General features: G+C 46.3%; 1 protein-coding gene across 1 annotated transcript in view; it reads right to left on the bottom strand.

Moving 5' to 3' along the window:
- exoc4 (exocyst complex component 4) overlaps positions 1 to 25,921 on the bottom strand; it is a 298,597-nt gene that overhangs the window by 17,410 nt on the left and 255,266 nt on the right. Inside the window, exons 15-17 of the mRNA XM_071332146.1 lie at positions 13,035 to 13,176; positions 9,550 to 9,728; positions 8,871 to 9,030 (exon numbers count right to left, since the gene is read on the bottom strand). Coding sequence (XP_071188247.1) covers positions 8,871 to 9,030; positions 9,550 to 9,728; positions 13,035 to 13,176 — 481 coding nt within the window. The remainder of the gene's footprint in view (positions 1 to 8,870; positions 9,031 to 9,549; positions 9,729 to 13,034; positions 13,177 to 25,921) is intronic.

Here is a 25,921-nt window from a genome sequence, read left to right as displayed (position 1 = left end):
CCAATTACAAGATTTTCAGACAAGATAGAACGGCCAAAGGGGGCGGTGTTGCAATCTACTGCAAAGACTGCCTGCAGAGTTCTGTTATACTATCCAGGTCTGTTCCCAAACAATTTGAACTTCTACTTTTAAAAATCCACCTCTCTAAAAACAAGTCTCTCACCGTTGCCGCCTGCTATAGACCACCCTCTGCCCCCAGCTGTGCTCTGGACACTATATGTGAACTGATTGCCCCCCATCTATCTTCAGAGCTCGTGCTGCTAGGCGACCTAAATTTGAACATGCTCAACACCCCAGCCACCCTACAATCTAAGCTTGATGCCCTCAATCTCACACAAATTATAAATGAACCTACCAGGTACCACCCCAATTCCGTAAACACGGGTACCCTCATAGATATCATCCTAACAAACTTGCCCTCCAAATACACCTCTGCTGTTTTCAACCAAGATCTCAGCGATCACTGCCTCATTGCCTGCATCCGTAATGGGTCAGCGGTCAAACGACCTCCACTCATCACTGTCAAACGCTCCCTGAAACACTTCAGCGAGCAGGCCTTTCTAATCGACCTGGCCGGGGTATCCTGGAAGGATATTGATCTCATCCCGTCAGTAGAGGATGCCTGGTCATTTTTTAAAAATGCCTTCCTCACCATCTTGAATAAGCATGCCCCATTCAAGAAATTTAGAACCAGGAACAGATATAGCCCTTGGTTCTCTCCTGACCTGACTGCCCTTAACCAACAGAAAAACATCCTATGGCGTTCTGCATTAGCATCGAACAGCCCCCGTGATATGCAACTTTTCAGGGAAGCCAGAAACCAATATACACAGGCAGTTAGAACAGCCAAGGCTAGCTATTTCAAGCAGAAATTTGCTTCCTGCAACACAAATTCAAAAAAGTTCTGGGACACCGTAAAGTCCATGGAGAATAAGAACACCTCCTCCCAGCTTCCAACCGCTCTGAAGATAGGAAACACTGTCACCACCGACAAATCCACTATAATTGAGAATTTCAATAAGCATTTTTCTACGGCTGGCCATGCTTTCCACCTGGCTACCCCCACCCCGGACAACAGCACTGCCCTCCCCTCTGCTACTCGCCCAAGCCTTCCCCATTTCTCTTTCTCCCAAATACAGTCAGCTGATGTTCTAAATGAGCTGCAAAATCTGGACCCTTACAAATCAGCCGGGCTAGATAATCTGGACCCTTTCTTTCTAAAACTATCTGCTGAAATTGTTGCCACCCCTATTACTAGCCTCTTCAACCTCTCTTTCGTGTCGTCTGAGATCCCCAAAGATTGGAAAGCAGCTGCGGTTATCCCCCTCTTCAAAGGGGGGGACACCCTTGACCCTAACTGCTACAGACCTATATCTATCCTACCCTGCCTTTCTAAGGTCTTCGAAAGCCAAGTCAACAAACAGATTACCGACCATTTCGAATCCCACCACACCTTCTCCGCAATGCAATCTGGTTTCAGAGCTGGTCATGGGTGCACCTCAGCCACGCTCAAGGTCATAAACGATATCGTAACCGCCATCGATAGGAAACAATACTGTGCAGCCGTATTCATTGACCTGGCCAAGGCCTTTGACTCTGTCAATCACCACATCCTCATTGGCAGACTCGACAGCCTTGGTTTCTCTAATGATTGCCTCGCCTGGTTCACCAACTACTTCTCTGATCGAGTTCAGTGTGTCAAATCGGAGGGTCTGTTGTCCGGGCCTCTGGCAGTCTCTATGGGGGTGCCACAGGGTTCAATTCTTGGACCGACTCTCTTCTCTGTTTACATCAATGATGTCGCTCTTGCTGCTGGTGATTCTCTGATCCACCTCTACGCAGACGACACTATTCTGTATACTTCTGGCCCTTCTTTTGACACTGTGTTAACAACCCTCCAGGCGAGCTTCAATGCCATACAACTCTCCTTCCGTGGCCTCCAACTGCTCTTAAATACAAGTAAAACCAAATGCATGCTCTTCAACCGATCGCTGCCTGCTCCTGCCCGCCTGTCCAACATCACTACTTTGGACGGCTCTGACTTAGAATATGTGGACACCTACAAATACCTAGGTGTCTGGTTAGACTGTAAACTCTCCTTCCAGACTCACATCAAACATCTCCAATCCAAAGTCAAATCTAGAATTGGCTTCCTATTCCGCAACAAAGCATCCTTTACTCATGCTGCCAAACATACCCTTGTAAAACTGACCATCCTACCAATCCTCGACTTCGGTGATGTCATTTACAAAATAGCCTCCAAAACCCTACTCAATAAATTGGATGCAGTCTATCACAGTGCCATCCGTTTTGTCACCAAAGCCCCATATACTACCCACCACTGCGACCTGTACACTCTCGTTGGCTGGCCCTCGCTTCATACTCGTCGCCAAACCCACTGGTTCCAGGTCATCTACAAGACCCTGCTAGGTAAAGTCCCCCCTTATCTCAGCTCGCTGGTCACCATAGCAGCACCTACCTGTAGCACGCGCTCCAGCAGGTATATCTCTCTAGTCACCCCCAAAACCAATTCTTCCTTTGGACGCCTCTCCTTCCAGTTCTCTGCTGCCAATGACTGGAACGAACTACAAAAATCTCTGAAACTGGAAACACCTATCTCCCTCACTAGCTTTAAGCACCAGCTGTCAGAGCAGCTCATAGATTACTGCACCTGTATATAACCCATCTACAATTTAGCCCAAACAACTACCTATTTACCTACTGTATTTATTTATTAATTTATTTTGCTCCTTTGCACCCCATTATTTCTGTCTCTACTTTGCACTTTCTTCCACTGCAAACCAACCATTCCATTGTTTTTTTTAGTTTTTATTTTACTTGCTGTGTTGTACTCACTTCGCCTCCATGGCCTTTTATATTTTTATTTATTTATACATATATTTGTTTGCCTTCACCTCCCTTATCTCACCTCACTTGCTCACATTGTATATAGACTTATTTTTTTTTCACTGTATTATTGACTATACGTTTGTTTTACTCCATGTGTAACTATGTGTTGTTGTATGTGTCGAACTGCTTTGCTTTATCTTGGCCAGGTCGCAATTGTAAATGAGAACGTGTTCTCAATTTGCCTACCTGGTTAAATAAAGGTTAAATAAAAAAAATAAAAAATAAAAAAAAACACACACACACACAGTGCCAGAGAGATGTTGATGTTTGAGGCTCATTGATCCACTAGACTGGACCAAACACCTGGGTGGCTAGAATATCCAGCTAGAAAGTCCATGTAACGTTTCAGAAACATTATGTCAGCGTTACGTCAAAGTCATTCCAATGTTCTGTGATAATGATAATTGATCCACTACAGTAGACATGCATGAAGAAACCCCTGGTAAATGGCTACAACTGGCTACAACGTCTACGTAAAATGTTGTGTCAGTCTGTTTTTATTCATCGTGATAATGTCTTTAGCTAGCGCACGTGGGTAGATGTCTGGAAAAAATATTGTGACAACGCTTCTACAACGTTAGGGCAATGTTAGAGTGTTGTTGTTGGGGAGATTCCCGGCGGCCGTCTGTGGACTGACAGTATATCTGGGAGACAGCTGGAGAGGAGGTCTCCAAGTTCACATCATCCATTTATTTCACAACATCTTTGATCCATCCTCTCTCTCTCTCTCTCTCTCTCTCCATCCATCCCTCTCTCTCTATCTCAATCCATCCCTCTCCCTCCCTATCTATCTCTCCTGCAGTGGCAGAGAACCAAAAACAGCAGCAGAGGGAGGGAGGGAGGGAGGGAGGGAGGGAGGGAGGGAGGGAGGGAGGGAGGGAGGGAGGGAGGGAGGGAGGGAGGGAGGGAGGGAAGAGAGAGAAATAGAGAGAGATAGAAAGAGAGAGAGAGATGGAGGGGAGAGAGAAATAGAGAGAGATAGAAAGAGAGACAGAGATGGAGGGGAGAGAGAAAGACAACCACACATACACACAGATGTGAGGTTTATCAGAGGTTCCGGTAACACATCCAGGTCTATGGGATGGGACCTGGCTCTAGAGCTGTCTCTGAGCAGATGGTGTATATATGTGTCTGCCACTCTCTCTCTGTGTGTGTGTGTGTGTCTGCCACTCTCTGTGTGTGTGTGTGTGTTGTGTGGTGTGGTGTGGTGTGGTGTGGCGTGGTGTGGTGTGTGTGTGTGTGTGTGTGTAAGTAACAGGGTCCACTAGGCCTGACTAGGGGTCTATCCCTCTCAGGGAGTTTTGGCTTCAGACCAGCACTTGGGTCAAGGTCACACACACAGACACGCCTCACAGCACACACACAGACACGCCTCACATCACACACACTGAAAGACTAATGAAACGGTTACAACAAAAATGAAAATGAATTAATTCAACCTGATACCTACAAGATTACATTTGAACAAACATAGTCACAGAAAGTTCAACACACCAGAATTGAAATGTGACATTTCAGCAGTATTTCAGGGCCTTGATTACAGATATGCAGTAGCTACTGTAGCTTTGACCACTGGGTGCCACTGTTTCCATGTCCTTCCATTTCACACAGAACTCTGTGTGTCTGTGTGTATGTATGTGTGTATGTATGTGTGTGTGTATGTGTGTGTGTGTGTACGTGTGTATGTATGTATGTATGTGTGTGTATGTATGTATGTGTGTGTATGTGTGTATGTATGCATGTGTGTGTATGTGTGTATGTGTGTATATGCATGTATGTATGCATGTATGCATGTATGTATGTATGTATGTATGTATGTATGTATGTATGTATGTATGTATGTATGTATGTATGTATGTATGTATGTATGTATGTATGTATGCATGTGTGTGTGTATGTATATGTGTGTGTGTATGTATATGTGTGTATATATATATATGTGTGTGTGTGTGTGTGTGTGTGTGTGTGTGTGTATGTGTGTGTGTGTGTGTGTGTGTGTGTGTGTGTGTGTGTGTTTCATTGGGTAGAGCTAGCTACAGTGCTGCTGGTCATTGGGCTTCTCAGTTGTAATTGGGATCGATGGTTATTACTGTGTCCTTTCCAGGGTCAACCACAGGAGCCACTCACAGCACCGCGCCATTCTCCTCTATTCCTCCTCATCTATCGTTCTTCAATCAATTACTTTGACTATTCTTTCCTTCTCTTATTCTCCTGGCCTTTTCTTCCCTTTATTCAGCCGTTCTTCTGAGCCTGGGCTGAAGGAAGGGTGAACATCTCTTGTGTTCTCTTATTCTCCCTCTTTCTTCCCTTCTTTCTGGCCTTTTGAAAGAGGTTTTCCTCACCCGCCTGTGTGTGTATGTGTGTTTGTTTAGAGCTGGGGGACGGTCAATCAGAAAAGACATGAAGGTGTAAAGAGAGAGAGATGTATCAACCCCTACAGCACCCACACTGTCATCAGAGAGAGATGTATCAACCCCTACAGCACCCACACTGTCATCAGAGAGAGATGTATCAACCCCTACAGCACCCACACTGTCATCAGAGAGAGAGAGATGTATCAACCCCTACAGCACCCACACTGTCATCAGAGAGAGAGAGATGTATCAACCCCTACAGCACCCACACTGTCATCAGAGAGAGATGTATCAACCCCTACAGCACCCACACTGTCACCAGAGAGAGATGTATCAACCCCTACAGCACCCACACTGTCATCAGAGAGAGATGTATCAACCCCTACAGCACCCACACTGTCATCAGAGAGAGATGTATCAACCCCTACAGCACCCACACTGTCATCAGAGAGAGAGAGATGTATCAACCCCTACAGCACCCACACTGTCATCAGAGAGAGATGTATCAACCACTACAGCACCCACACTGTCATCAGAGAGAGATGTATCAACCCCTACAGCACCCACACTGTCATCAGAGAGAGAGATGTATCAACCCCTACAGCACCCACACTGTCATCAGAGAGAGATGTATCAACCCCTACAGCAACCACACTGTCATCAGAGAGAGAGATGTATCAACCCCTATAGCACGCACACTGTCATCAGAGAGAGAGATGTATCAACCACTACAGCACCCACACTGTCATCAGAGAGAGAGAGATGTATCAACCCCTACAGCAACCACACTGTCATCAGAGAGAGAGAGATGTATCAACCCCTACAGCACCCACACTGTCATCAGAGAGAGATGTATCAACCACTACAGCACCCACACTGTCATCAGAGATAGATGCATCAACCCCTACAGCAACCACACTGTCATCAGAGAGAGAGATGTATCAACCCCTACAGCACCCACACTGTCATCAGAGAGAGATGTATCAACCACTACAGCACCCACACTGTCATCAGAGATAGATGTATCAACCCCTACAGCACCCACACTGTCATCAGAGATAGATGTATCAACCCCTACAGCAACCACACTGTCATCAGAGAGAGATGTATCAACCCCTACAGCACCCACACTGTCATCAGAGAGTGATGTATCAACCCCTACAGCACCCACACTGTCATCAGAGAGAGTGATGTATCAACCCCTACAGCACCCACACTGTCATCAGAGAGAGAGAGAGATGTATCAACCCCTACAGCACCCACACTGTCATCAGAGAGAGAGATGTATCAACCCCTACAGCACCCACACTGTCATCAGAGAGAGATGTATCAACCCCTACAGCACCCACACTGTCATCAGAGAGAGAGAGATGTATCAACCCCTACAGCACCCACACTGTCATCAGAGAGAGATGTATCAACCCCTACAGCACCCACACTGTCATCAGAGAGAGAGATGTATCAACCCCTACAGCACCCACACTGTCATCAGATAGAGATGTATCAACCCCTACAGCACCCACACTGTCATCAGAGAGAGATGTATCAACCCCTACAGCACCCACACTGTCATCAGAGAGAGAGAGATGTATCAACCCCTACAGCACCCACACTGTCATCAGAGAGAGAGATGTATCAACCCCTACAGCACCCACACTGTCATCAGAGAGAGATGTATCAACCCCTACAGCACCCACACTGTCATCAGAGAGAGAGATGTATCAACCCCTACAGCACCCACACTGTCATCAGAGAGAGATGTATCAACCCCTACAGCACCCACACTGTCATCAGAGAGAGATGTATCAACCCCTACAGCACCCACACTGTCATCAGAGAGAGATGTATCAACCTCTACAGCACCCACACTGTCATCAGAGAGAGATGTATCAACCCCTACAGCACCCACACTGTCATCAGAGAGAGAGATGTATCAACCCCTACAGCACCCACACTGTCATCAGAGAGAGATGTATCAACCCCTACAGCACCCACACTGTCATCAGAGAGAGAGAGAGAGAGAGAGAGAGATAATAAATGAGAGAAAGAGAGAGAGATAATAAATGAGAGAAAGAGAGAGAGATGTAAATGAGAGGGAGAGAGAGAAAGCGAGAGATGTAATGAGAGGGAGAGAGGGAGAGAGACGGCGAGAGAGAATAAATTAATGAGAGAAAAAGATAGAGCGAATGAATGAGAAAGAAACAGAGAGAGAGAGCGAGAGCAAGAGCGAGAGAGAGAGAGAGCGCGAGAGAGAGAGGCCATCACTGCTATTCCCCCATAATGTGGAGGTGAAAGGGAGTAGAAATAACAGACTAACCAAGGCTCCGCCGGTCCCCTCTATACCACTATCCTGCCATCAGACAACAGCACCGCTATGGAGCTAGGCAAGACCCTAACGAGACAAACTCCGTCAAGCCAGCACAGTTATCACCGGGGTCTTCTACGTTCCCAAAACTCTGTCTTGGGGCAGAGTTTTACTTTTTACGTTTTACTTTTGGCCATAGCACTACACAGCTGACTCAAATAATCAAAGCTTGATGATGAGTTGGTTATTTGATTCAGCTGTGTAGCGCTGTGGCAACAACCAAACATGCACCGAGGTGGGGCCCCAGGACCGAGTTTGGGAAACCCTGTTGTGCACACATTCACAGACAAGACGGCATCCGACTAGCATACATTGTATCGAAGGACATCGCATGGAGATTGGCAAAGCTGGGGAAAATCTAACGTCATCAGATTGGGTTTTGGGGGGTATTGAGGTAGCCTAGACTTTGACTTTGATTAAGCCTTTTGGTTTACAGTCCAACGAGTCCATAAAATGACCTTTGTATTGTTTTATGTTTGGTCAAAATATATTGAAGTCTCCAGAAAAATGCCCAAGAATAATTGCTGCCGAAGATGCTTCAACAAAGTACTGAGTAAAGGGTCTGAATACTTATGTAAATTAGATTTTTAATTTTTTATAAACTGGCAAAAATGACCAAAAACCTGTTTTTGGTTTGTCATTATGGGATACAGTATTGTGAGTAGATTGATGAGGATAAAAAATGTTTTTATCGATTTGAGAATAAGTTCGCAACGTAAAATAATGTTGAAAAAGTCAAGGGGTCTGAATACTTTCTGAATGCACTGTACCCTCTCCCATCTGGTCCTCTCACTCACTCATGGGGTATAAATTGGTGCAGTTCTATATGTTGGTTGAACATGCAGAACAGAGGGAGAGAAAGGGAGCGAGAAAGAAGGACTGCAGAAGAGAGGTACAGCGAGAGAGAGGGACAGAGGGCAGGAAGACAATGATTACACATTGATCCGTCCAAATAAAGCTGTCCTGTGTCCTTCTGAGACACAGCCTCCCACTGACTAACTTAGATTATCTCTCTCCCTCTCTCACCCACTCTCTCTCTCGCCCGCCCGCTCTCTCTCGCCAGCCCGCCCGCCCTCTCTCGCCAGCCCGCCCGCCCTCTCTCTCTCTACTTTGATTTGCCCTTCTCTTCTCTCATTCTCTTTCCTATTTCTATCCCTTTGTCTCCCCTCTCTATCCTTCCGTCATGTTCATCCATCTCTTACCCTGTCTTTCTTTGTCCCCTTCCTGTGTGTATGTCTCACCTAGCGAAGTCCAGGTCGGCCTCTCTAGACATGGTGATGTTGGTGAGGTTCTGCTGCAGGACAAAGATGTTCCTACACATCTTCTTGATGCCAGACTCACTGATCCTCTTAAAGTACTGGGCTCCATTGATCAGAATACAGGAGATCAGGTGGCCAAGACCTACAGACAGTGAGACAGACAGACAGAGAGAGAGACAGAGAGAGAGAGAGAGAGTAGAGAGAGAGAGATAAGAGAGACAGGGAGAGATAGAGAGAGCTCGAGAAGAGAAGAGAGAGAGAGAGAAAGAGACAGACAGACAGGAGAGAAGAAATGAGAGAATAGAAGAGGGAGAGATAGAGAGAGTGCGAGAAGGTGGAGAGAGATAGAGAGACAGAGAGCACAAAAGAGAGAAGAGAGAGAGAGAGGAGAGAGGAGAAGAGAGAGAGAAAGGAGAGACGAGAGGAGAGAAGAGAGAGCGCAAGAGAACGTGAAGAGAGAGAAAACACATACCAGTCACATTATTGATCACCGCAGTGGACATTTGTACCCCAAAAAGACACAGGGACAATACAGACACACATTGACCTGAGCACAGTCAGGTGAAACAAGTACATGAAATATTCCTAAAAAGAAAGGGCACTGACCAATACATTCTCCACACATGACATTATCATGGACGACCCCCAACAACAGGATTACCTTCAAAGATGTACTGGAACTTGTACTGCTGCAGCGCGGCACCCATCACCTCCTCGATGGCACTGATGTCCTTGTTGAGTTTGACCACCAAGGGGTCGTAGTCCATGCTCTCCACGTTGGCCACGATGGCATAGTTCCCCTGCTTGGCCAGGGGGATCAGGTAGTGGAAACAATGCACTCTGAGGAGAGAAGAGAGGAGAGCAGAGGATAGATAGATGAGGGGAAGAGAGAGGAGAAACAGATGAGGAGAGAGGATTGATAGATGAGGGGAAGAGAGAGGAGAAACAGATGAGGAGAGAGGATTGATAGATGAGGGGAAGAGAGAGGAGAAACAGATGAGGAGAGAGGATTGATAGATGAGGGGAAGAGAGAGGAGAAACAGATGAGGAGAGAGGATTGATAGATGAGGGGAAGAGAGAGGAGAAACAGATGAGGAGAGAGGATTGATAGATGAGGGGAGGAGAGAGATGAGAGATGAGGTGAGAGGATAGACAGCGGAGGAGAGGAGTGAGGAGAGACAGATGAGGAGAGAGGATTGATAGATGAGGGGAGGAGAGAGGAGAGAGATGAGGTGAGAGGATAGACAGAGGAGGAGAGGAGTGAGGAGAGACAGATGAGGAGTGAGGAGAGACAGATGAGGAGAGGAGTGAGGAGAGACAGAGGGGAGGAGATAGGAGAGATAGAGGGGAGGAGAGAGGATATACAGATGAGGAGAGGAGAGAGGAGAGACAGATGAGGAGAGAGGATAGACAGATGAGGAGAGAGGATAGACAGATGAGGAGAGAGGAAAGACGGATGAGGTGAGAGGAGAGACGGATGAAGAGAGGAGAGACAGACAATATTGTTGATGTGTGTTTAGTCCAACCAAATCCTACTGGTAAATTAAGTCATGATGGTGATGGAATCAACTTAGTGTTACTTATCGCAGGCATTTTGCTGATATCGTTCATTATGAGAAGTAGCCTATACTAGACAAATGAGAAGTTTGAAATGAAATAACTTTGCTAATATGGGTGATTGTTAATGGGACAATTGATGGGACAATTGAATGAAAAAGCGGTGGTGGAAATGTATCGCTCAGCTCTACTGGGATGTTTCACTAAATTCATCCACCATGTAACTATCAGGACAGATTGTGATATGTAGATCTCAGTCTACTGTAACTTAATCAAATGTCTCCCCTCCGCCTCTGTCTTTAAAAACATTTGACCAAGTGTGACAATCTAATCCAAGAGCCACCGTGCGGGTGCTTAGTTTCCCTAAACACCTGACTGATATATGATCTCTGGCTGCTCACACCTTCATCAGAAGACCCAAAAACCATCTTCGGCCCCAGTGGCTATTAAAAACATGAGTGGAGACATAAAAACCAACACCCTCTCGCTCTCTCTCTTCTTTTCCTTCTCTCTCCCTCCCTCCCTTTCTTTCTTTCTTTCCCTCCCCCCTCACACTCCATCGCCTTCTCTCCCTCCCTCTCTCTGCATCTCTCTCTTTCTTCCTCTTACTCTCCTCTTCCTGATGGCATCATTTGCACCCTTACTGTTGGGGGAAATGTGGTTGATGGGTAAAAGTCAATAAGGCGTGGAGTAGTAGGGAGCAGTGCAGAGCTCAGGGAGGGTTTCTCGCCCCCTCTCTTTTTTCGGGGCGATCATAAACATTACTGCAGAAGCGAAACAATATCTCAGAGCCATGATGAGGGATGGAGGGATAAAGGGAGGAAGGAGGGGATGGAGGGATAAAGAGAGGAAGGAGGTGATGGAGGGATAAAGAGAGGAAGGAGGTGATGGAGGGATAAAGAGAGGAAGGAGGAGATGGAGGGATAAAGAGAGGAAGGAGGTGATGAGGGATAAAGAGAGGAAGGAGGTGATGGAGGGATAAAGAGAGGAAGGAGGTGATGGAGGGATAAAGAGAGGAAGGAGGTGATGGAGGGATAAAGAGAGGAAGGAGGTGATGAGGGATAAAGAGAGGAAGGAGGTGATGGAGGGATGAAGAGAAGGAGGACATGGGGGCTGTTAGGGGCTGTTGATGAGAGAGAGTTGGTTGTTTTCTGGGTTTGGTTGGTAAATCACTTGTTCTAGACGTTAATGGGTGAACTGACTGGATCTGGAGGGACACATTGGTCTGAATGTGTTATTAGATTGTCTTGCACTTGTTTAACCCCCTAGAGTTGACTGACACGCCGGTGCACCAATCTGAGTAATATCAGTTTTATTTTTTATTCCATCACAATCCGTCAGTTTCAGCTAGAAATATCTACTTTTTTGGATGAGTCTCAATCCACCGCCAATGTGGCACTTCCTCATCTGCAGTGAAAGGTGGCAGAGCTAGAGCGGTGTTTGTCAGACCATTTAGACAGCCCAAACACGATGGTGGTCTACACAAGTGTCAGGGGACTCGTCTGAAGTCGGTACCGTCGATATGCCAACTTCTGTTTGTAGCGTCTGAACCTTTTGGACTACAAACTAACTAGTCTGAAGGAAACCGATGCTGTGCCTACCCCAAGAAAGGGGTTAAATATGTATTTAAAAAATAATATATATTTCCTGAGCTTCCTTATATCTCCTAGATATAGGACAGACACTTCAAAACCTTATTCCTTATAATTTATTTTTTGACTGTTTTATGAATGTGTTATTCAATGTGGGGTATGGTACTAAAGGCCAAATTGAATATTTTATCAAATAATAATAATATACATATACATATATACACCTAAAGGGGTTCTAAAATTAAAATACGACAGTCCTGCCACTTGGTGCGCTATAAAGTTGAAGGACGGGGCTGAACAAATGTAACCATTCTCAAATTCATAGGTGGAACTATTCAATGTCTGACAGTCAACATGGTAGTCTGACAGAACAGCAGCCTGTTAACTCAGTCTGCCCCACTCAGGACCAGGACTGAAGAACACTGTGGAACCATTGAGAGGAAGATTTTATAAATCACGGTTGTGTTCGCTAGGGACCAAATGGAAGAAAACAGAGTGAAGCGGGTGGTAGTATGATCTGTACTTGACCAATAGGAAAAGGTCATTGTGAACATGACCAATAGGAAAAGGTCATTGTGAACATGACCAATAGGAAAAGGTCATTGTGAACATGACCAATAGGAAAAGGTCATTGTGAACATGACCAATAGGAAAAGGTCATTGTGACCATGACCAATAGGAAAAGGTCATTGTGAACATGAACAATAGGATAAGGTCATTGTGAACATGACCAATAGGATAAGGTCATTGTGAACATGAACAATAGGATAAGGTCATTGTGAACATGACCAATAGGATAAGGTCATTGTGAACATGACCAATAGGATAAGGTCATTGTGAACATGACCAATAGGATAAGGTCATTGTGACCATGACCAATAGGAAAAGGTCATTGTGAACATGAACAATAGGATAAGGTCATTGTGAACATGACCAATAGGAAAAGGTCATTGTGAACCCAGGCTGTTTATCCTGGAGAGTCCATGTCCGTACGTACCTGACCTCCAGGTGGAGGACCAGCAGACAGCGGTCAGCGATGTCCTGGAAGGCCCTGGACAGGTCAGTCAGAGTCTGGAGGATCTGGTCCCTGCTGCGGACGCTCTCATTGGTCACCTGGGGGTCTGAGCCTGGAGACCCACCTGAACACACACACACACACACACACACACACACACACACACACACACACACACACACACACACACACACACACACACACACACACACACACACTTTAGTTACATTACAGCTAAAGATGAAAAATACTACAGCAGTGTTTCCCACAACTCTTCTCGAGTACCCAGGACCATTCCACATCTCTTCTAAGGTACCCAGGACCATTCCACATCTCTTCTCAAGTACCCAGGACCATTCCACACCTCTTCTAAAGTACCCAGGACCATTCCACATCTCTTCTCAAGTACCCAGGACCATTCCACACCTCTTCTAAAGTACCCAGGACCATTCCACACCTCTTCTAAGGTACCCAGGACCATTCCACATCTCTTCTAAAGTACCCAGGACCATTCCACATCTCTTCTCAAGTACCCAGGACCATTCCACACCTCTTCTAAAGTACCCAGGACCATTCCACACCTCTTCTAAAGTACCCAGGACCATTCCACATCTCTTCTAAGGTACCCAGGACCATTCCACATCTCTTCTCAAGTACCCAGGACCATTCCACATCTCTTCTCGAGTACCCAGGACCATTCCACACCTCTTCTAAAGTACCCAGGACCATTCCACATCTCTTCTCAAGTACCCAGGACCATTCCACACCTCTTCTAAAGTACCCAGGACCATTCCACACCTCTTCTAAGGTACCCAGGACCATTCCACATCTCTTCTAAAGTACCCAGGACCATTCCACATCTTTTCTAAAGTACCCAGGACCATTCCACATCTCTTCTAAGGTACCCAGGACCATTCCACATCTCTTCTCAAGTACCCAGGACCATTCCACATCTCTTCTCAAGTACCTAGGACCATTCCACACCTCTTCTCCAGTACCCAGGACCATTCCACACCTCTTCTCCAGTACCCAGGACCATTCCACACCTCTTCTCCAGTACCCAGGACCATTCCACACCTCTTCTCAAGTACCCAGGACCATTCCACACCTCTTCTAAGGTACCCTGGACCATTCCACATCTCTTCTAAAGTACCCAGGACCATTCCACATCTTTTCTAAAGCACCCAGGACCATTACACACCTCTTCTAAAGTACCCAGGACCATTCCACATCTCTTCCCGAATACCCAGGACCATTCCACATCTCTTCTAAGGTACCCAGGACCATTCCACATCTCTTCTCAAGTACCCAGGACCATTCCACATCTCTTCTCAAGTACCCAGGACCATTCCACACCTCTTCTCCAGTACCCAGGACCATTCCACACCTCTTCTCCAGTACCCAGGACCATTCCACACCTCTTCTCCAGTACCCAGGACCATTCCACACCTCTTCTCAAGTACCCAGGACCATTCCACACCTCTTCTCCAGTACCCAGGACCATTCCACACCTCTTCTCAAGTACCCAGGACCATTCCACACCTCTTCTCCAGTACCCAGGACCATTCCACACCTCTTCTCCAGTACCCAGGACCATTCCACACCTCTTCTCAAGTACCCAGGACCATTCCACACCTCTTCTCAAGTACCCAGGACCATTCCACACCTTTTCTCCAGTACCCAGGACCATTCCACACCTCTTCTCAAGTACCCAGGACCATTCCACACCTCTTCTCAAGTACCCAGGACCATTCCACACCTTTTCTCAAGTACCCAGGACCATTCCACACCTCGTCTAAAGTACCCAGGACCATTCCACACCTCGTCTAAAGTACCCAGGACCATTCCACACCTCGTCTAAAGTACCCAGGACCATTCCACACCTCGTCTAAAGTACCCAGGACCATTCGACATCTCTTCTAAAGTACCCAGGACCATTCCACATCTCTTCTAAAGTACCCAGGACCATTCCACACCTCTTCTCGAGAACCCAGGGCCATTCCACACAGATGTTATTGGTCACATACACAGATGTTATTGTGAGTGCAGTGAAATGCTTGTGCTTCTAGTTCTGACAGCGCAGCAATATCTAACATGTAATCTAACAAATTCACAACAACTACCTAATACACACACATCTAAGTAAAGGAATGGAATAAGAATATATACATATAAATATATGGAAGAACTAGGACGAAGGAGAACTAAAGAGAACCAGGAAGAACTAGGACGAAGCAGACCCAAAGACAACTAGGACGAAAGAGAACTAAAGAGAACCACGGAGAACTAGGACGAAAGAGAACTAAAAAGAACCAGGAAGAACTAGGACGAAAGAGAACTAAAGAGAACCACGGAGAACTAGGACGAAAGAGAACTAAAAAGAACCAGGAAGAACTAGGACGAAAGAAAACTATAGAGAACCAGGGAGAACTAGGACGAAAGAGAACTAAAAAGAACCAGGAAGAACTAGGACGAAAGAAAACTAAAGAGAACCAGGGAGAACGAGGACGAAGGAGACCCAAAGAGAACCAGGGAGAACGAGGACGAAGGAGACCCAACGAGAACCAGGGAGAACGAGGACGAAGGAGACCCAAAGAGAACCAGGGAGAACGAGGACGAAGGAGACCCAACGAGAACCAGGGAGAACGAGGACGAAGGAGACCCAACGAGAACCAGGGAGAACTAGGACGAAGGAGACCCAAAGAGAACCAGACACAATGAGTTGATGGAATCCAGAACTAACACACTTAATTCAACTAATGAAGGGATTGATGAGACGTTGATCAGGTGAGATTGGACTGGAATACATCAAATAGGAGGAATAGCAGGGAGAACTCAAGGAGACGTTTGGGACACTGTGCTACACATCTGAAGACCTTCTACAGTCCTTCAGAAAGTCCCTTCAGTCCTTCAATCCATGTGCTGAGACACCAAGTCTATGTCCGCATTGTGATCCATACAAAGGAGGTGTGTGTGTGTGTGTGTGTGTGTGTGTGTGTGTGTGTGTGTGTGTGTGTGTGTGTGTGTGTGTGTGTGTGTGTGTGTGTGTGTGTGTGTGTGTGTGTGTGTGTGTGTGTGTGTGTGTGTGTGTGTGTGTGTGTGTGTGTGTGTGTGTGTGAAGAGCATTCAGACCACCAGGTGTAAATCAATGGCTATGAATTAGAGGGGAGTGGAAGGAGAGAGAAATTGGCCCTGTCACTCATATGTGAGTCTATTTGGGCAATGAGGCGGTGGGGAGTGTGGTGTGTGTTTGGAGAGAGACTGCTGAGCAGAAGAGGGGTGGTGAGGGCTAGCGATCGATTGGCTGCAGTCAGGGCCAGCTCCCCAGTTACTCCCTCAGCCCTTGTGAAGGTCGTACGGACGAGCGCACGTACGCAGGCAGGACGGCAAGCACACTCAAAGACCCAAACACACACTGACAGATTGAGGAAGGAAGTAGTTGAAACTGCTGCTGAGCAAAGCAGGCCAATATCTACTGTTGACAGAGGTCCTTTATCAACGCTGCTTAGTGGAGATATTTCCTACAGATTCAAGACACTACAAGTTTTAAACACTCTGATTTGATTCTTAAACTAGAAACAGGATCTAAATACTCTTCAATAATTCATATAAATACTCAAAGCTCTGTATCTACGTTATTCACATTCTGACAAAGTTACATGTTGACTTATTTGGGAGTCACATCACATGAGATGTCCCCAGTATCCTGCCTCATCTCATGTCCCCAGTATCCTGCCTCGTCTGCATGTCCCCAGTATCCTGCCTCGTCTGCATGTCCCCGGTACCCTGCCTTGTCTCCATGTCCCCAGTATCCTGCCTCATCTCATGTCCCCGGTATCCTGCCTCGTCTCCATGTCCCCGGTACCCTGCCTCGTCTCCATGTCCCCGGTACCCTGCCTTGTCTCCATGTCCCCGGTACCCTGCCTTGTCTCCATGTTCCCAGTATCCTGCCTTGTCTCCATGTTCCTGGTATCCTGCCTTGTCTCCATGTTCCCGGTACCCTGCCTTGTCTCCATGTTCCCGGTACCCTACCTTGTCTCCATGTTCCCGGTACCCTGCCTTGTCTCCATGTTCCCAGTACCCTACCTTGTCTCCATGTTCCCGGTACCCTGCCTTGTCTCCATGTTCCCAGTACCCTGCCTTGTCTCCATGTCCCCGGTACCCTGCCTTGTCTCCATGTTCCCAGTATCCTGCCTTGTCTCCATGTTCCCGGTACCCTGCCTTGTCTCCATGTTCCCGGTACCCTGCCTTGTCTCCATGTTCCCAGTACCCTGCCTTGTCTCCATGTCCCCAGTACCCTGCCTTGTCTCCATGTCCCCGGTACCCTGCCTTGTCTCCATGTCCCCGGTACCCTGCCTTGTCTCCATGTCCCCAGTATCCTGCCTTGTCTCCATGTCCACAGTACCCTGCCTTGTCTGCATGTACCCGGTACCCTGCCTTGTCTCCATGTTCCCAGTATCCTGCCTCGTCTCCATGTCCCCAGTATCCTGCCTTGTCTCCATGTCCACAGTACCCTGCCTTGTCTCCATGTTCCCAGTATCCTGCCTCGTCTGCATGTACCCGGTACCCTGCCTTGTCTCCATGTTCCCAGTATCCTGCCTCGTCTCCATGTCCACAGTATCCTGCCTCGTCTCCATGTCCCCTGCCTTGTCTCCATGTCCCCAGTATCCTGCCTCGTCTCCATGTCCCCAGTATCCTGCCTTGTCTCCATGTCCCCAGTACCCTGCCTTGTCTCCATGTTCCCAGTATCCTGCCTTGTCTCCATGTCCCCAGTACCCTGCCTCGTCCCCATTAACCCAGTACCCTGCCTTGTCTCCATTAACCCAGTACCCAGGTCCCGTGTGGCTCAGTTGGTAGAGCATGGCGTTTGCAACGCCAGGGTTGTGGGTTCATTCCCCACGGGGGGACCAGGATGAATATGTATGAACTTTCCAATTTGTAAGTCGCTCTGGATAAGAGCGTCTGCTAAATGACTTAAATGTTAAATGTAAATGTACCCTGCCTTGTCTCCATGTTCCCAGTATCCTGCCTCGTCTCCATGTCCCCAGTACCCTGCCTTGTCTCCATGTCCCCAGTACCCTGCCTCGTCCCCATTAACCCAGTATCCTGCCTTGTCTCCATGTCTCCAGTACCCTGCCTCGTCCCCATTAACCCAGTATCCTGCCTCGTCCCCATGTCCCCAGTACCCTGCCTTGTCTCCATGTCCCCAGTACCCTGCCTCGTCCCCATTAACCCAGTATCCTGCCTTGTCTCCAGTACCCTGCCTTGTCTCCATGTCCCCAGTACCCTGCCTCGTCCCCATTAACCCAGTATCCTGCCTTGTCTCCATGTCCCCAAGTACCCTGCCTCGTCCCCAGTATCCTGCCTTGTCTCCATGTCCCCAGTACCCTGCCTTGTCTCCATGTTACCAGTATCCTGCCTCGTCCCCAGTACCCTGCCTCGTCCCCATTAACCCAGTATCCTGCCTCGTCTCCATGTCCCCAGTACTCTGCCTTGTCTCCATGTCCCCAGTACCCTGCCTTGTCTCCATGTCCCCAGTACCCTGCCTTGTCTCCATGTCCCCAGTACCCTGCCTTGTCTCCATGTCCCCAGTACCCTGCCTCGTCTCCATGTCCCCAGTACCCTGCCTCGTCCCCATTAACCCAGTACCCTGCCTCGTCCCCATTAACCCAGTATCCTGCCTCGTCCCCAGTACCCTGCCTTGTCTCCATGTCCCCAGTATCCTGCCTTGTCCCCATTAAAGCCAAACTAAATGGCTGAAGATAAGCTGAGACCCCATTGGCTTAGACAAACACAGGGAGGCCGAGTGACACAGTCATCCAATCAACTGAGCAAACGCTGCTCACAAGCAGTGTGTGTGTGTGTGTGTATGTGTGTGTGTATGTGTGAGAGAGAGAAAGAAAGAGAGATGGACATGGAGATTGCTCTTTCTATTAAGACAGGGGTGTGTGGGCACTGGCTAACTAACTGTCCTTGGGTAAATGGCCAGCTGTGTGTGTGTGTGTGTGTGTGTGTGTGTGTGTGTGTGTGTGTGTGTGTGTGTGTGTGTGTGTGTGTGTGTGTGTGTGTGTGTGTGTGTGTGTGTGTGTGTGTGTGTCTATCCTATGTGGGTGGAGGTTATTGAGAGATAAAGGTGCAGAGTGGACACTGAGGACAATGCTTGGAGGAGAAGAGACTAATATAGAAATGCTAATGAGTAAAGTTAACTGCTATGTGCAAAGCTCTGGAGCACTGACTGCAGTGGCAGGAAGGAACAGGGGGCTGCACAGCCAAAGCAACAGGATTCTCTACCTATGAGAGAGATGAATTTGAACTGTTAAAAAATGCATCTGATGACTTTGGCGGAAATCGTGCATTGACGCCAGTTAGGTCTGCATCATTGTAGGTAAATATCATTGAACAGGTGGTAGTCCAGTGTAAACACCGAGCAAGGCAGCCTTTAATTCTTTTCAAAAAGAGGGTATATGTTATACAGGGACTTCAACAGTTTGTGAAGGAAAACAGATCATTCAGAGCTATATACTGTAGATCAGGGTACTCAACTCTGACCCTATGAGGTCTGGAGCCTGCTGGTTTTCTGTTCTACCTAATAACTAATTGCACACACCTGGTGTCCCAGGTCTAAATCAGTCCCTGATTACAGGGGAACAGTGAAACAATGCAGCGGAACTGTCTTGGAGGTCCAGAGTTGAGTTTGAGGGCTGTGTAGCAATAGTGTTTTGATCCAACCCTAATCAAGATTCAGTTCAATAAAGTAAACATATCCAACACTTCAACATTACCTTGAAGATAATAACACAATCGACTCACTCCAACAACACGTGGTAACTGCAAATAGACTAGATGTGTTTGTCTGGGGATGAAAGTCAATAGAAAAAGGAGAGGAGAAGCACATGTTGATCACACCTAGGTTGAACCAAACTCACCAACACCACTTCTGTTCTCTCAGCTTTCTCCCGACATTAAGGACAAGATCATATCACATAACAAGCTTTTCAAATTCAATATTGGTGCACAATTTAAACCAACAGTATCAAAGTGATGCAAAAGGTACTCGTGGAACTGCCCTGCAATCCTCGTCTTAGATATCAGCCTGCAAAAACAAGACTCTATTTTAGTCCAAGTGTTCAGAAACCGGAAATACTGCAGTGTCATTGTTAGAGATGAGTCTGAATACTGATCTCCTGACTCAGACAATTAATCATGGAACACACACCATCATTTCCTTTTGTCTTTCCACAAAGAACAAAACAAAAGAACATGGTTGCGTTGCACGAAAGAAGATTCAGTTACTTGACTTTTACAAAAGTAAAGATGAATTGTCTTGAGACGATATAACCCTAAAGCACACATTTCAATCACAATGCACAAGTCTGTTGCATGACGTTCCCTAAATAATTAGAATATTGTATAACTGCACTCTTAGAAAAAAGCATTCCAAAAGGGTATTTTGGCTGTCCCCATAGGATAACCATTTAAAGAACCCTTTTGGGTTCCAGGTAGAACTCTCTGTGAAAAGGGTTCTACATGGAAACCAAAAGGGTTCTACATGGAAACCAAAAGGGTTCTTCAAATGGTCGTCCCATGGGGACAGGTGAATAACACTTTAAATTCTAGTGTGTTCATGAAGACATTACACAGAAGAAATTCAAAGCAAACAAGTGTGGGGAACTATTTATAAATTGTTCTGCTTTTAAGTGTACCAAGACTTGGCATGGGCCCTCAGATCCTGTTCTACAGCTGCACCCTTGAGAGCATCTTGACTGGCTGCATCACCGCTTGGTATGGCAACTGCTTGACATTCGACCGCAAACGGCTACAGAGGGTAGTGCGTATGGCCCAGTACATCACTGGGGCCGAGCTCCATGCCATTCTGGACCTCTATACCAGGCGGTGTCAGAGGAAGGCCCTAAAAATGGTCAAAGACTCCAGCCACCCAAGTCATAGACTGTTCTCTCTGCACAACAAGAGATAACAATTCTGGCACCATCAGGACCCTGAACAGCTTCTACCCCCAAAGCCATGAAAATATTTAACCAAATCTGCACTGACCCTTTTGGCACTAACTCTTTTCACTCATTACATACGCTGCTGTTACTCTTTATTATCTATCCTGTTGCCTAGTCACTTTATCCCTACCTATGTGTACATACAGTTGAAGTCGGAAGTTTACATACACTTAGTTTGGAGTCATTAAAACTCGTTTTTCAACCACTCCACAAACTTCTTGTTAACAAACTGCAGTTTTGGCAAGTCGGTTAGGACATCTACTTTGTGCATGACACAAATAAATTTCCCAACGATTGTTTACAGACAGATTACTTCACTTAGAATTCACTGTATCACAATTCCAGTGGGTCAGAAGTTTACATACACTAAGTTGACTGTACCTTTAAACAGCTTGAAAAATTCCAGAAAATGATGTCATGGCTTCAGAAGCTTCTGATAGGCTAATTTACATCATTTGAGTCAATTGGAGGTGTACCTGCGCATGTATTTCAAGGTCTACCTTCAAACTCAGTGCCTCTTTGCTTGACATCATGGGAAAATCAAAAGAAATCAGCCAAGACCTCAGAAAAGAAAAACTGTAGACCTCCACAAGTCTGGTTCATCCTTGGGAGAAAATTCCAAACACCTGAAGGTCCCATGTTCATCTGTACAAACAATAGTACACATGTATGAACACCATGGGACCACGCAGCCATCATACCGCTCAGGAAGGAGACGCGTTCTGTCTCCTAGAGATTAACGTAATTTGGTGCAAAAAGTGCAAATCAATCCCAGAACAATAGCAAAGGACCTTGTGAAGATGCTGGAGGAAACGGTACTAAAGTATCTATATCCAGAGTAAAACAAGTCCTATATCGACATAACCTGAAAGGCCGCTCAGCAAGTAAGAAGCCACTGCTCCAAAACCGCCATAAAAAAGCCAGACTATGGTTTGCAACTGCATATGGGGACAAAGATTGTACTTTTTGGAGAAATGTCCTCTGGTCTGATGAAACAAAAATAGAACTGTTTGGCCATAATGACCATCGTTATGTTTGGAGGAAAAAGGGGGAGGCTTGCAAGCCGAAGAGCACCATCCCAACCGTGAAGCACGGGGGTGGCAGCATCATGTTGTGGGGGTGCTTGCTGCAGGAGGGACTGGTGCACTTCACAAAATAGATGGCTTCATGAGGATGGAAAATTATGTGGATATATTGAAGCAACATCTCAAGACATCAGGAAGGAAGTTAAAGCTTGGTCGCAAATGGGTCTTCCAAATGGACAATGACCCCAAGCATACTTCCAAAGTTGTGGCAAAATAGCTTAAGGACAACAAAGTCAAGGTATTGGAGTGGCCACTGTGACTAGAAGGAACGACATACTGTCAGACACCCCACTGTGACTAGAAGGAACTACATACTATCAGACACCCCACCGTAACTAGAAGGAAGAGAATCACCAACACCACCAATGTGGAGGACATAAGCTGCTTCTTTCCAGGTCAGCCTTTTAAATCTGTTTGTCTGAAGAGTAGACCAATTGAAGTTAAAGTCTACAGAAAAGAATGATGACAAAAAGAGAGCAAACTTTGACTAGAGTAACTAACTTTCATGTACAATAGTTGTCTCAATCAATATTTTACCTCACCTGTAAATCTCTTGTCTGCCAGGTGATGTTCGTGGGGAAGAGAACATAACCTTGACATCCATTCAAACAATGTCCATGAGTGAGCACAACTGTCTGGCCCATGCCCTGAGAGGTATCAACCACATTGGGAGGCTGAGACTCTGTACCAGGAGGCCCGCAAGAACATGGGCACCTACACCTGGTACCACAAACTGACACACATATCACTTCCTTCTCTCCGCTATATGCCCAGTGCATAGTCTCTAACACACACTCTGCTTCTCCTTGTCACACATTTACAGATTCTTTAATATTCTCACATTGACACATCTGTCCTGTCACATACACACCTACAAATTAATCTACAAGCACTCTCTTCCTCTCTCTCCCTCCTAGGTGTTTGTGTCCAGGGACTACGTTCCTCACGGCGTTGGCCCAGACGCCATGGGCCGGCAGCTTGGCCATTACCCTGGCTATGATAAGAAGATTGATCCCAGCATTGCCAACACATATTGCTACAGCAGCGTACCGCTTTGCCCACCTGGCCATGTTGTCCCGCCTGGACAACAACTACAGGGAGAATGGCAGGTTCCTCAGTTTGCCCCTGTTCAAGGTCCTCTCCACCCCCTGGAGGCTGGTGTTTCAGGGTGACTGTTGGTGGGACACATAAAGATGCTTTGCAGACCCTTTGCCAGTTGTAAACAAATGCACTTCCTGGATACTTAACAGTCTATGCAGGGGGAAAGGTGAAATGTGTAAACACCGTTGTGGCCTGGCTGGTCTAGTGGTAATGACGCAGCCTCTGACACACACGTCTACAGTGTCAGCATAGGTTAGAATCTGGCATAGGTTAGAATCCGGCATAGGTTAGAATCTGGCATAGGTTAGAATCCGGCATAGGTTAGAATCTGGCATAGGTTAGAATCCGGCATAGGTTAGAATCCGGCATAGGTTAGAATCCGGCATAGGTTAGAATCCGGCATAGGTTAGAATCCAATCCTACCCCCATTTGACACAACCTCTACCTTTCCCACTGCCATCTTCTCGATCTGTTCAATGAAGTCAGAAAACACCTTAATATATATATATATATTATTTTAATGTAAACATCCTATTCTCTCTCAGTCCTCCTTTAGGTGGTATCACCGAGGCTTGGGCGATATAACGTTTATACCATGTACCGGGGTATATGGTATGACAACACACATCCTTTAACCTCAGAATCACTTGGCTGATTTAACCATAAATAGAAAAATCCAGTAGCCAACACTACGCCACCTTTTAAACAGGAGGTGAAGTCCTCGGGACAAATAGTGTGTTCATGTGGTGTCTGAGTTATCGGAAATACGAGACTCCGACTGGGAAGTTTCACTTGTAATTACAACTTGGAGGGCTGTACAAGTCGGAAAGTCTGAGAAAATTACACTGCTACATATCAACACACTTGATATGTAGCTAATTTGACTATATTGACCATGTTTGCAACCTAGCTAACTTAATTATTCGAAACTTTAGCTGGCTCACATAGCTAGCTAAAATCTCATTGGTTGAAGAATTGTTCCAACCGGGATGTTTCCCACGAGCACATGAATGGTAAATACACTAAACACATCACACAGGTTCTTTAAAGGGGCAATCAGCAGGTGCTACATCCATTTTTGGACTTATATATGAATGATATGTTCGCATTGATTCTTGAAGAATGTAACTTATAAATGCCTCATGACCTTAGTTCAACTGTCACACTCCATGAGAAACCAAAATATAAGCTTGTTTTACTCCAATGTTGGTAAACAGAGTAAACGTAAACAATTACATTACAGCCTCAACACATGGGTTAAAACGATCATTTTGATATCATGGATGGTCAGCCCTTGCATCCGCAGCTCTGTCTATGAATATGAGAATGTTACATTTCTCCAGACCCATCATATTTCACTTACCAAAATAAGGGCTTTTTTTTATTGTTTCTACAACAAAGAGTTCACAGACAACGGGTGCGAGCTGTGTGCCCAGGCAGGTCACCCGTGATACAAGTCAGTATTCAACATCCATCCATGTCTGAGGATGTTGAGAGATGACGTGGAAACCAGTCACTAGGGGCAACAGTGAGCGCCGTTACCTTCAAGAAGGTGTTGGTTATGCGAGGGCGTTGTGGACGGGGATGGCGGTAAGCATCTGCCTCTGGTTCCAAACAGACCAAAGGGTCCAAACAGACCAAAGGTTCCAACCAGACCAAAGGTTCCAACCAGACCAAAGGTTCCAACCAGACCAAAGGTTCCAACCAGACCAAAGGTTCCAACCAGACCAAAGGTTCCAACCAGACCAAAGGTTCCAACCAGACCAAAGGTTCCAAACAGACCAAAGGGTCCAACCAGACCAAAGGTTCCAAACAGACCAAAGGTTCCAAACAGACCAAAGGTTCCAAACAGACCAAAGGTTCCAAACAGACCAAAGGTTCCAAACAGACCAAAGGTTCCAAACAGACCAAAGGTTCCAACCAGACCAAAGGTTCCAACCAGACCAAAGGTTCCAACCAGACCAAAGGTTCCAACCAGACCAAAGGTTCCAACCAGACCAAAGGTTCCAAACAGACCAAAGGTTCCAAACAGACCAAAGGTTTCAAACAGACCAAAGGTTCCATGTTTGAATCCAGTCATAGAAAGTAGTTGTTGATACTTTTTGTTTTCAGCCTAACCCAAACCTTAACCCTTACCTTAACCATTCAGGGTTAATGTCTAACCTTCAGAATCCGGAGTTGATGCCTAAACTTAAATCTAAACATTTTGACATTTCAGGTGTAGAACTTTGCAAACAACATCTAATTCTGATGTGAGACTGTGAGAGCTTGTTTGTGTGCCACGGCGTGTGTATGTTGTGTGTAAACACCTGAGTGTGTGTGTGTATGTATGTAAACGCCTGTGTGTGTAAATGCCTGTGTGTGTGTGTATGTATGTATGTAAAACACCTGTGTGAGTGTGTGTGTACATTGTGTGTAAACACCTGTGTGTGTGTGTGTGTTTTTTATGTCGTGTGGAAACACCTGAGTGTGTGTGTGTGTTGTGTGTAAACACCTGTGTGTGTGTCTGTGTGTGTGTGTGTGTGTGTGTGTGTGTGTATGTTGTGTGTAAACACCTGTGTGTGTGTGTGTTGTGTGTAAACACCTGTGTGTGTGTCTGTGTGTGTGTGTGTGTGTGTGTGTGTATGTTGTGTGTAAACACCTGTGTGTGTGTGTGTGTGTGTGTGTGTGTGTG

Source organism: Salvelinus alpinus, chromosome 11 (assembly GCF_045679555.1).
Source record: "Salvelinus alpinus chromosome 11, SLU_Salpinus.1, whole genome shotgun sequence".
NCBI lineage: Eukaryota > Metazoa > Chordata > Actinopteri > Salmoniformes > Salmonidae > Salvelinus > Salvelinus alpinus.
Note: the sequence above shows the minus strand (reverse complement) of the source record. Positions and strands in the feature narration are given on the sequence as shown.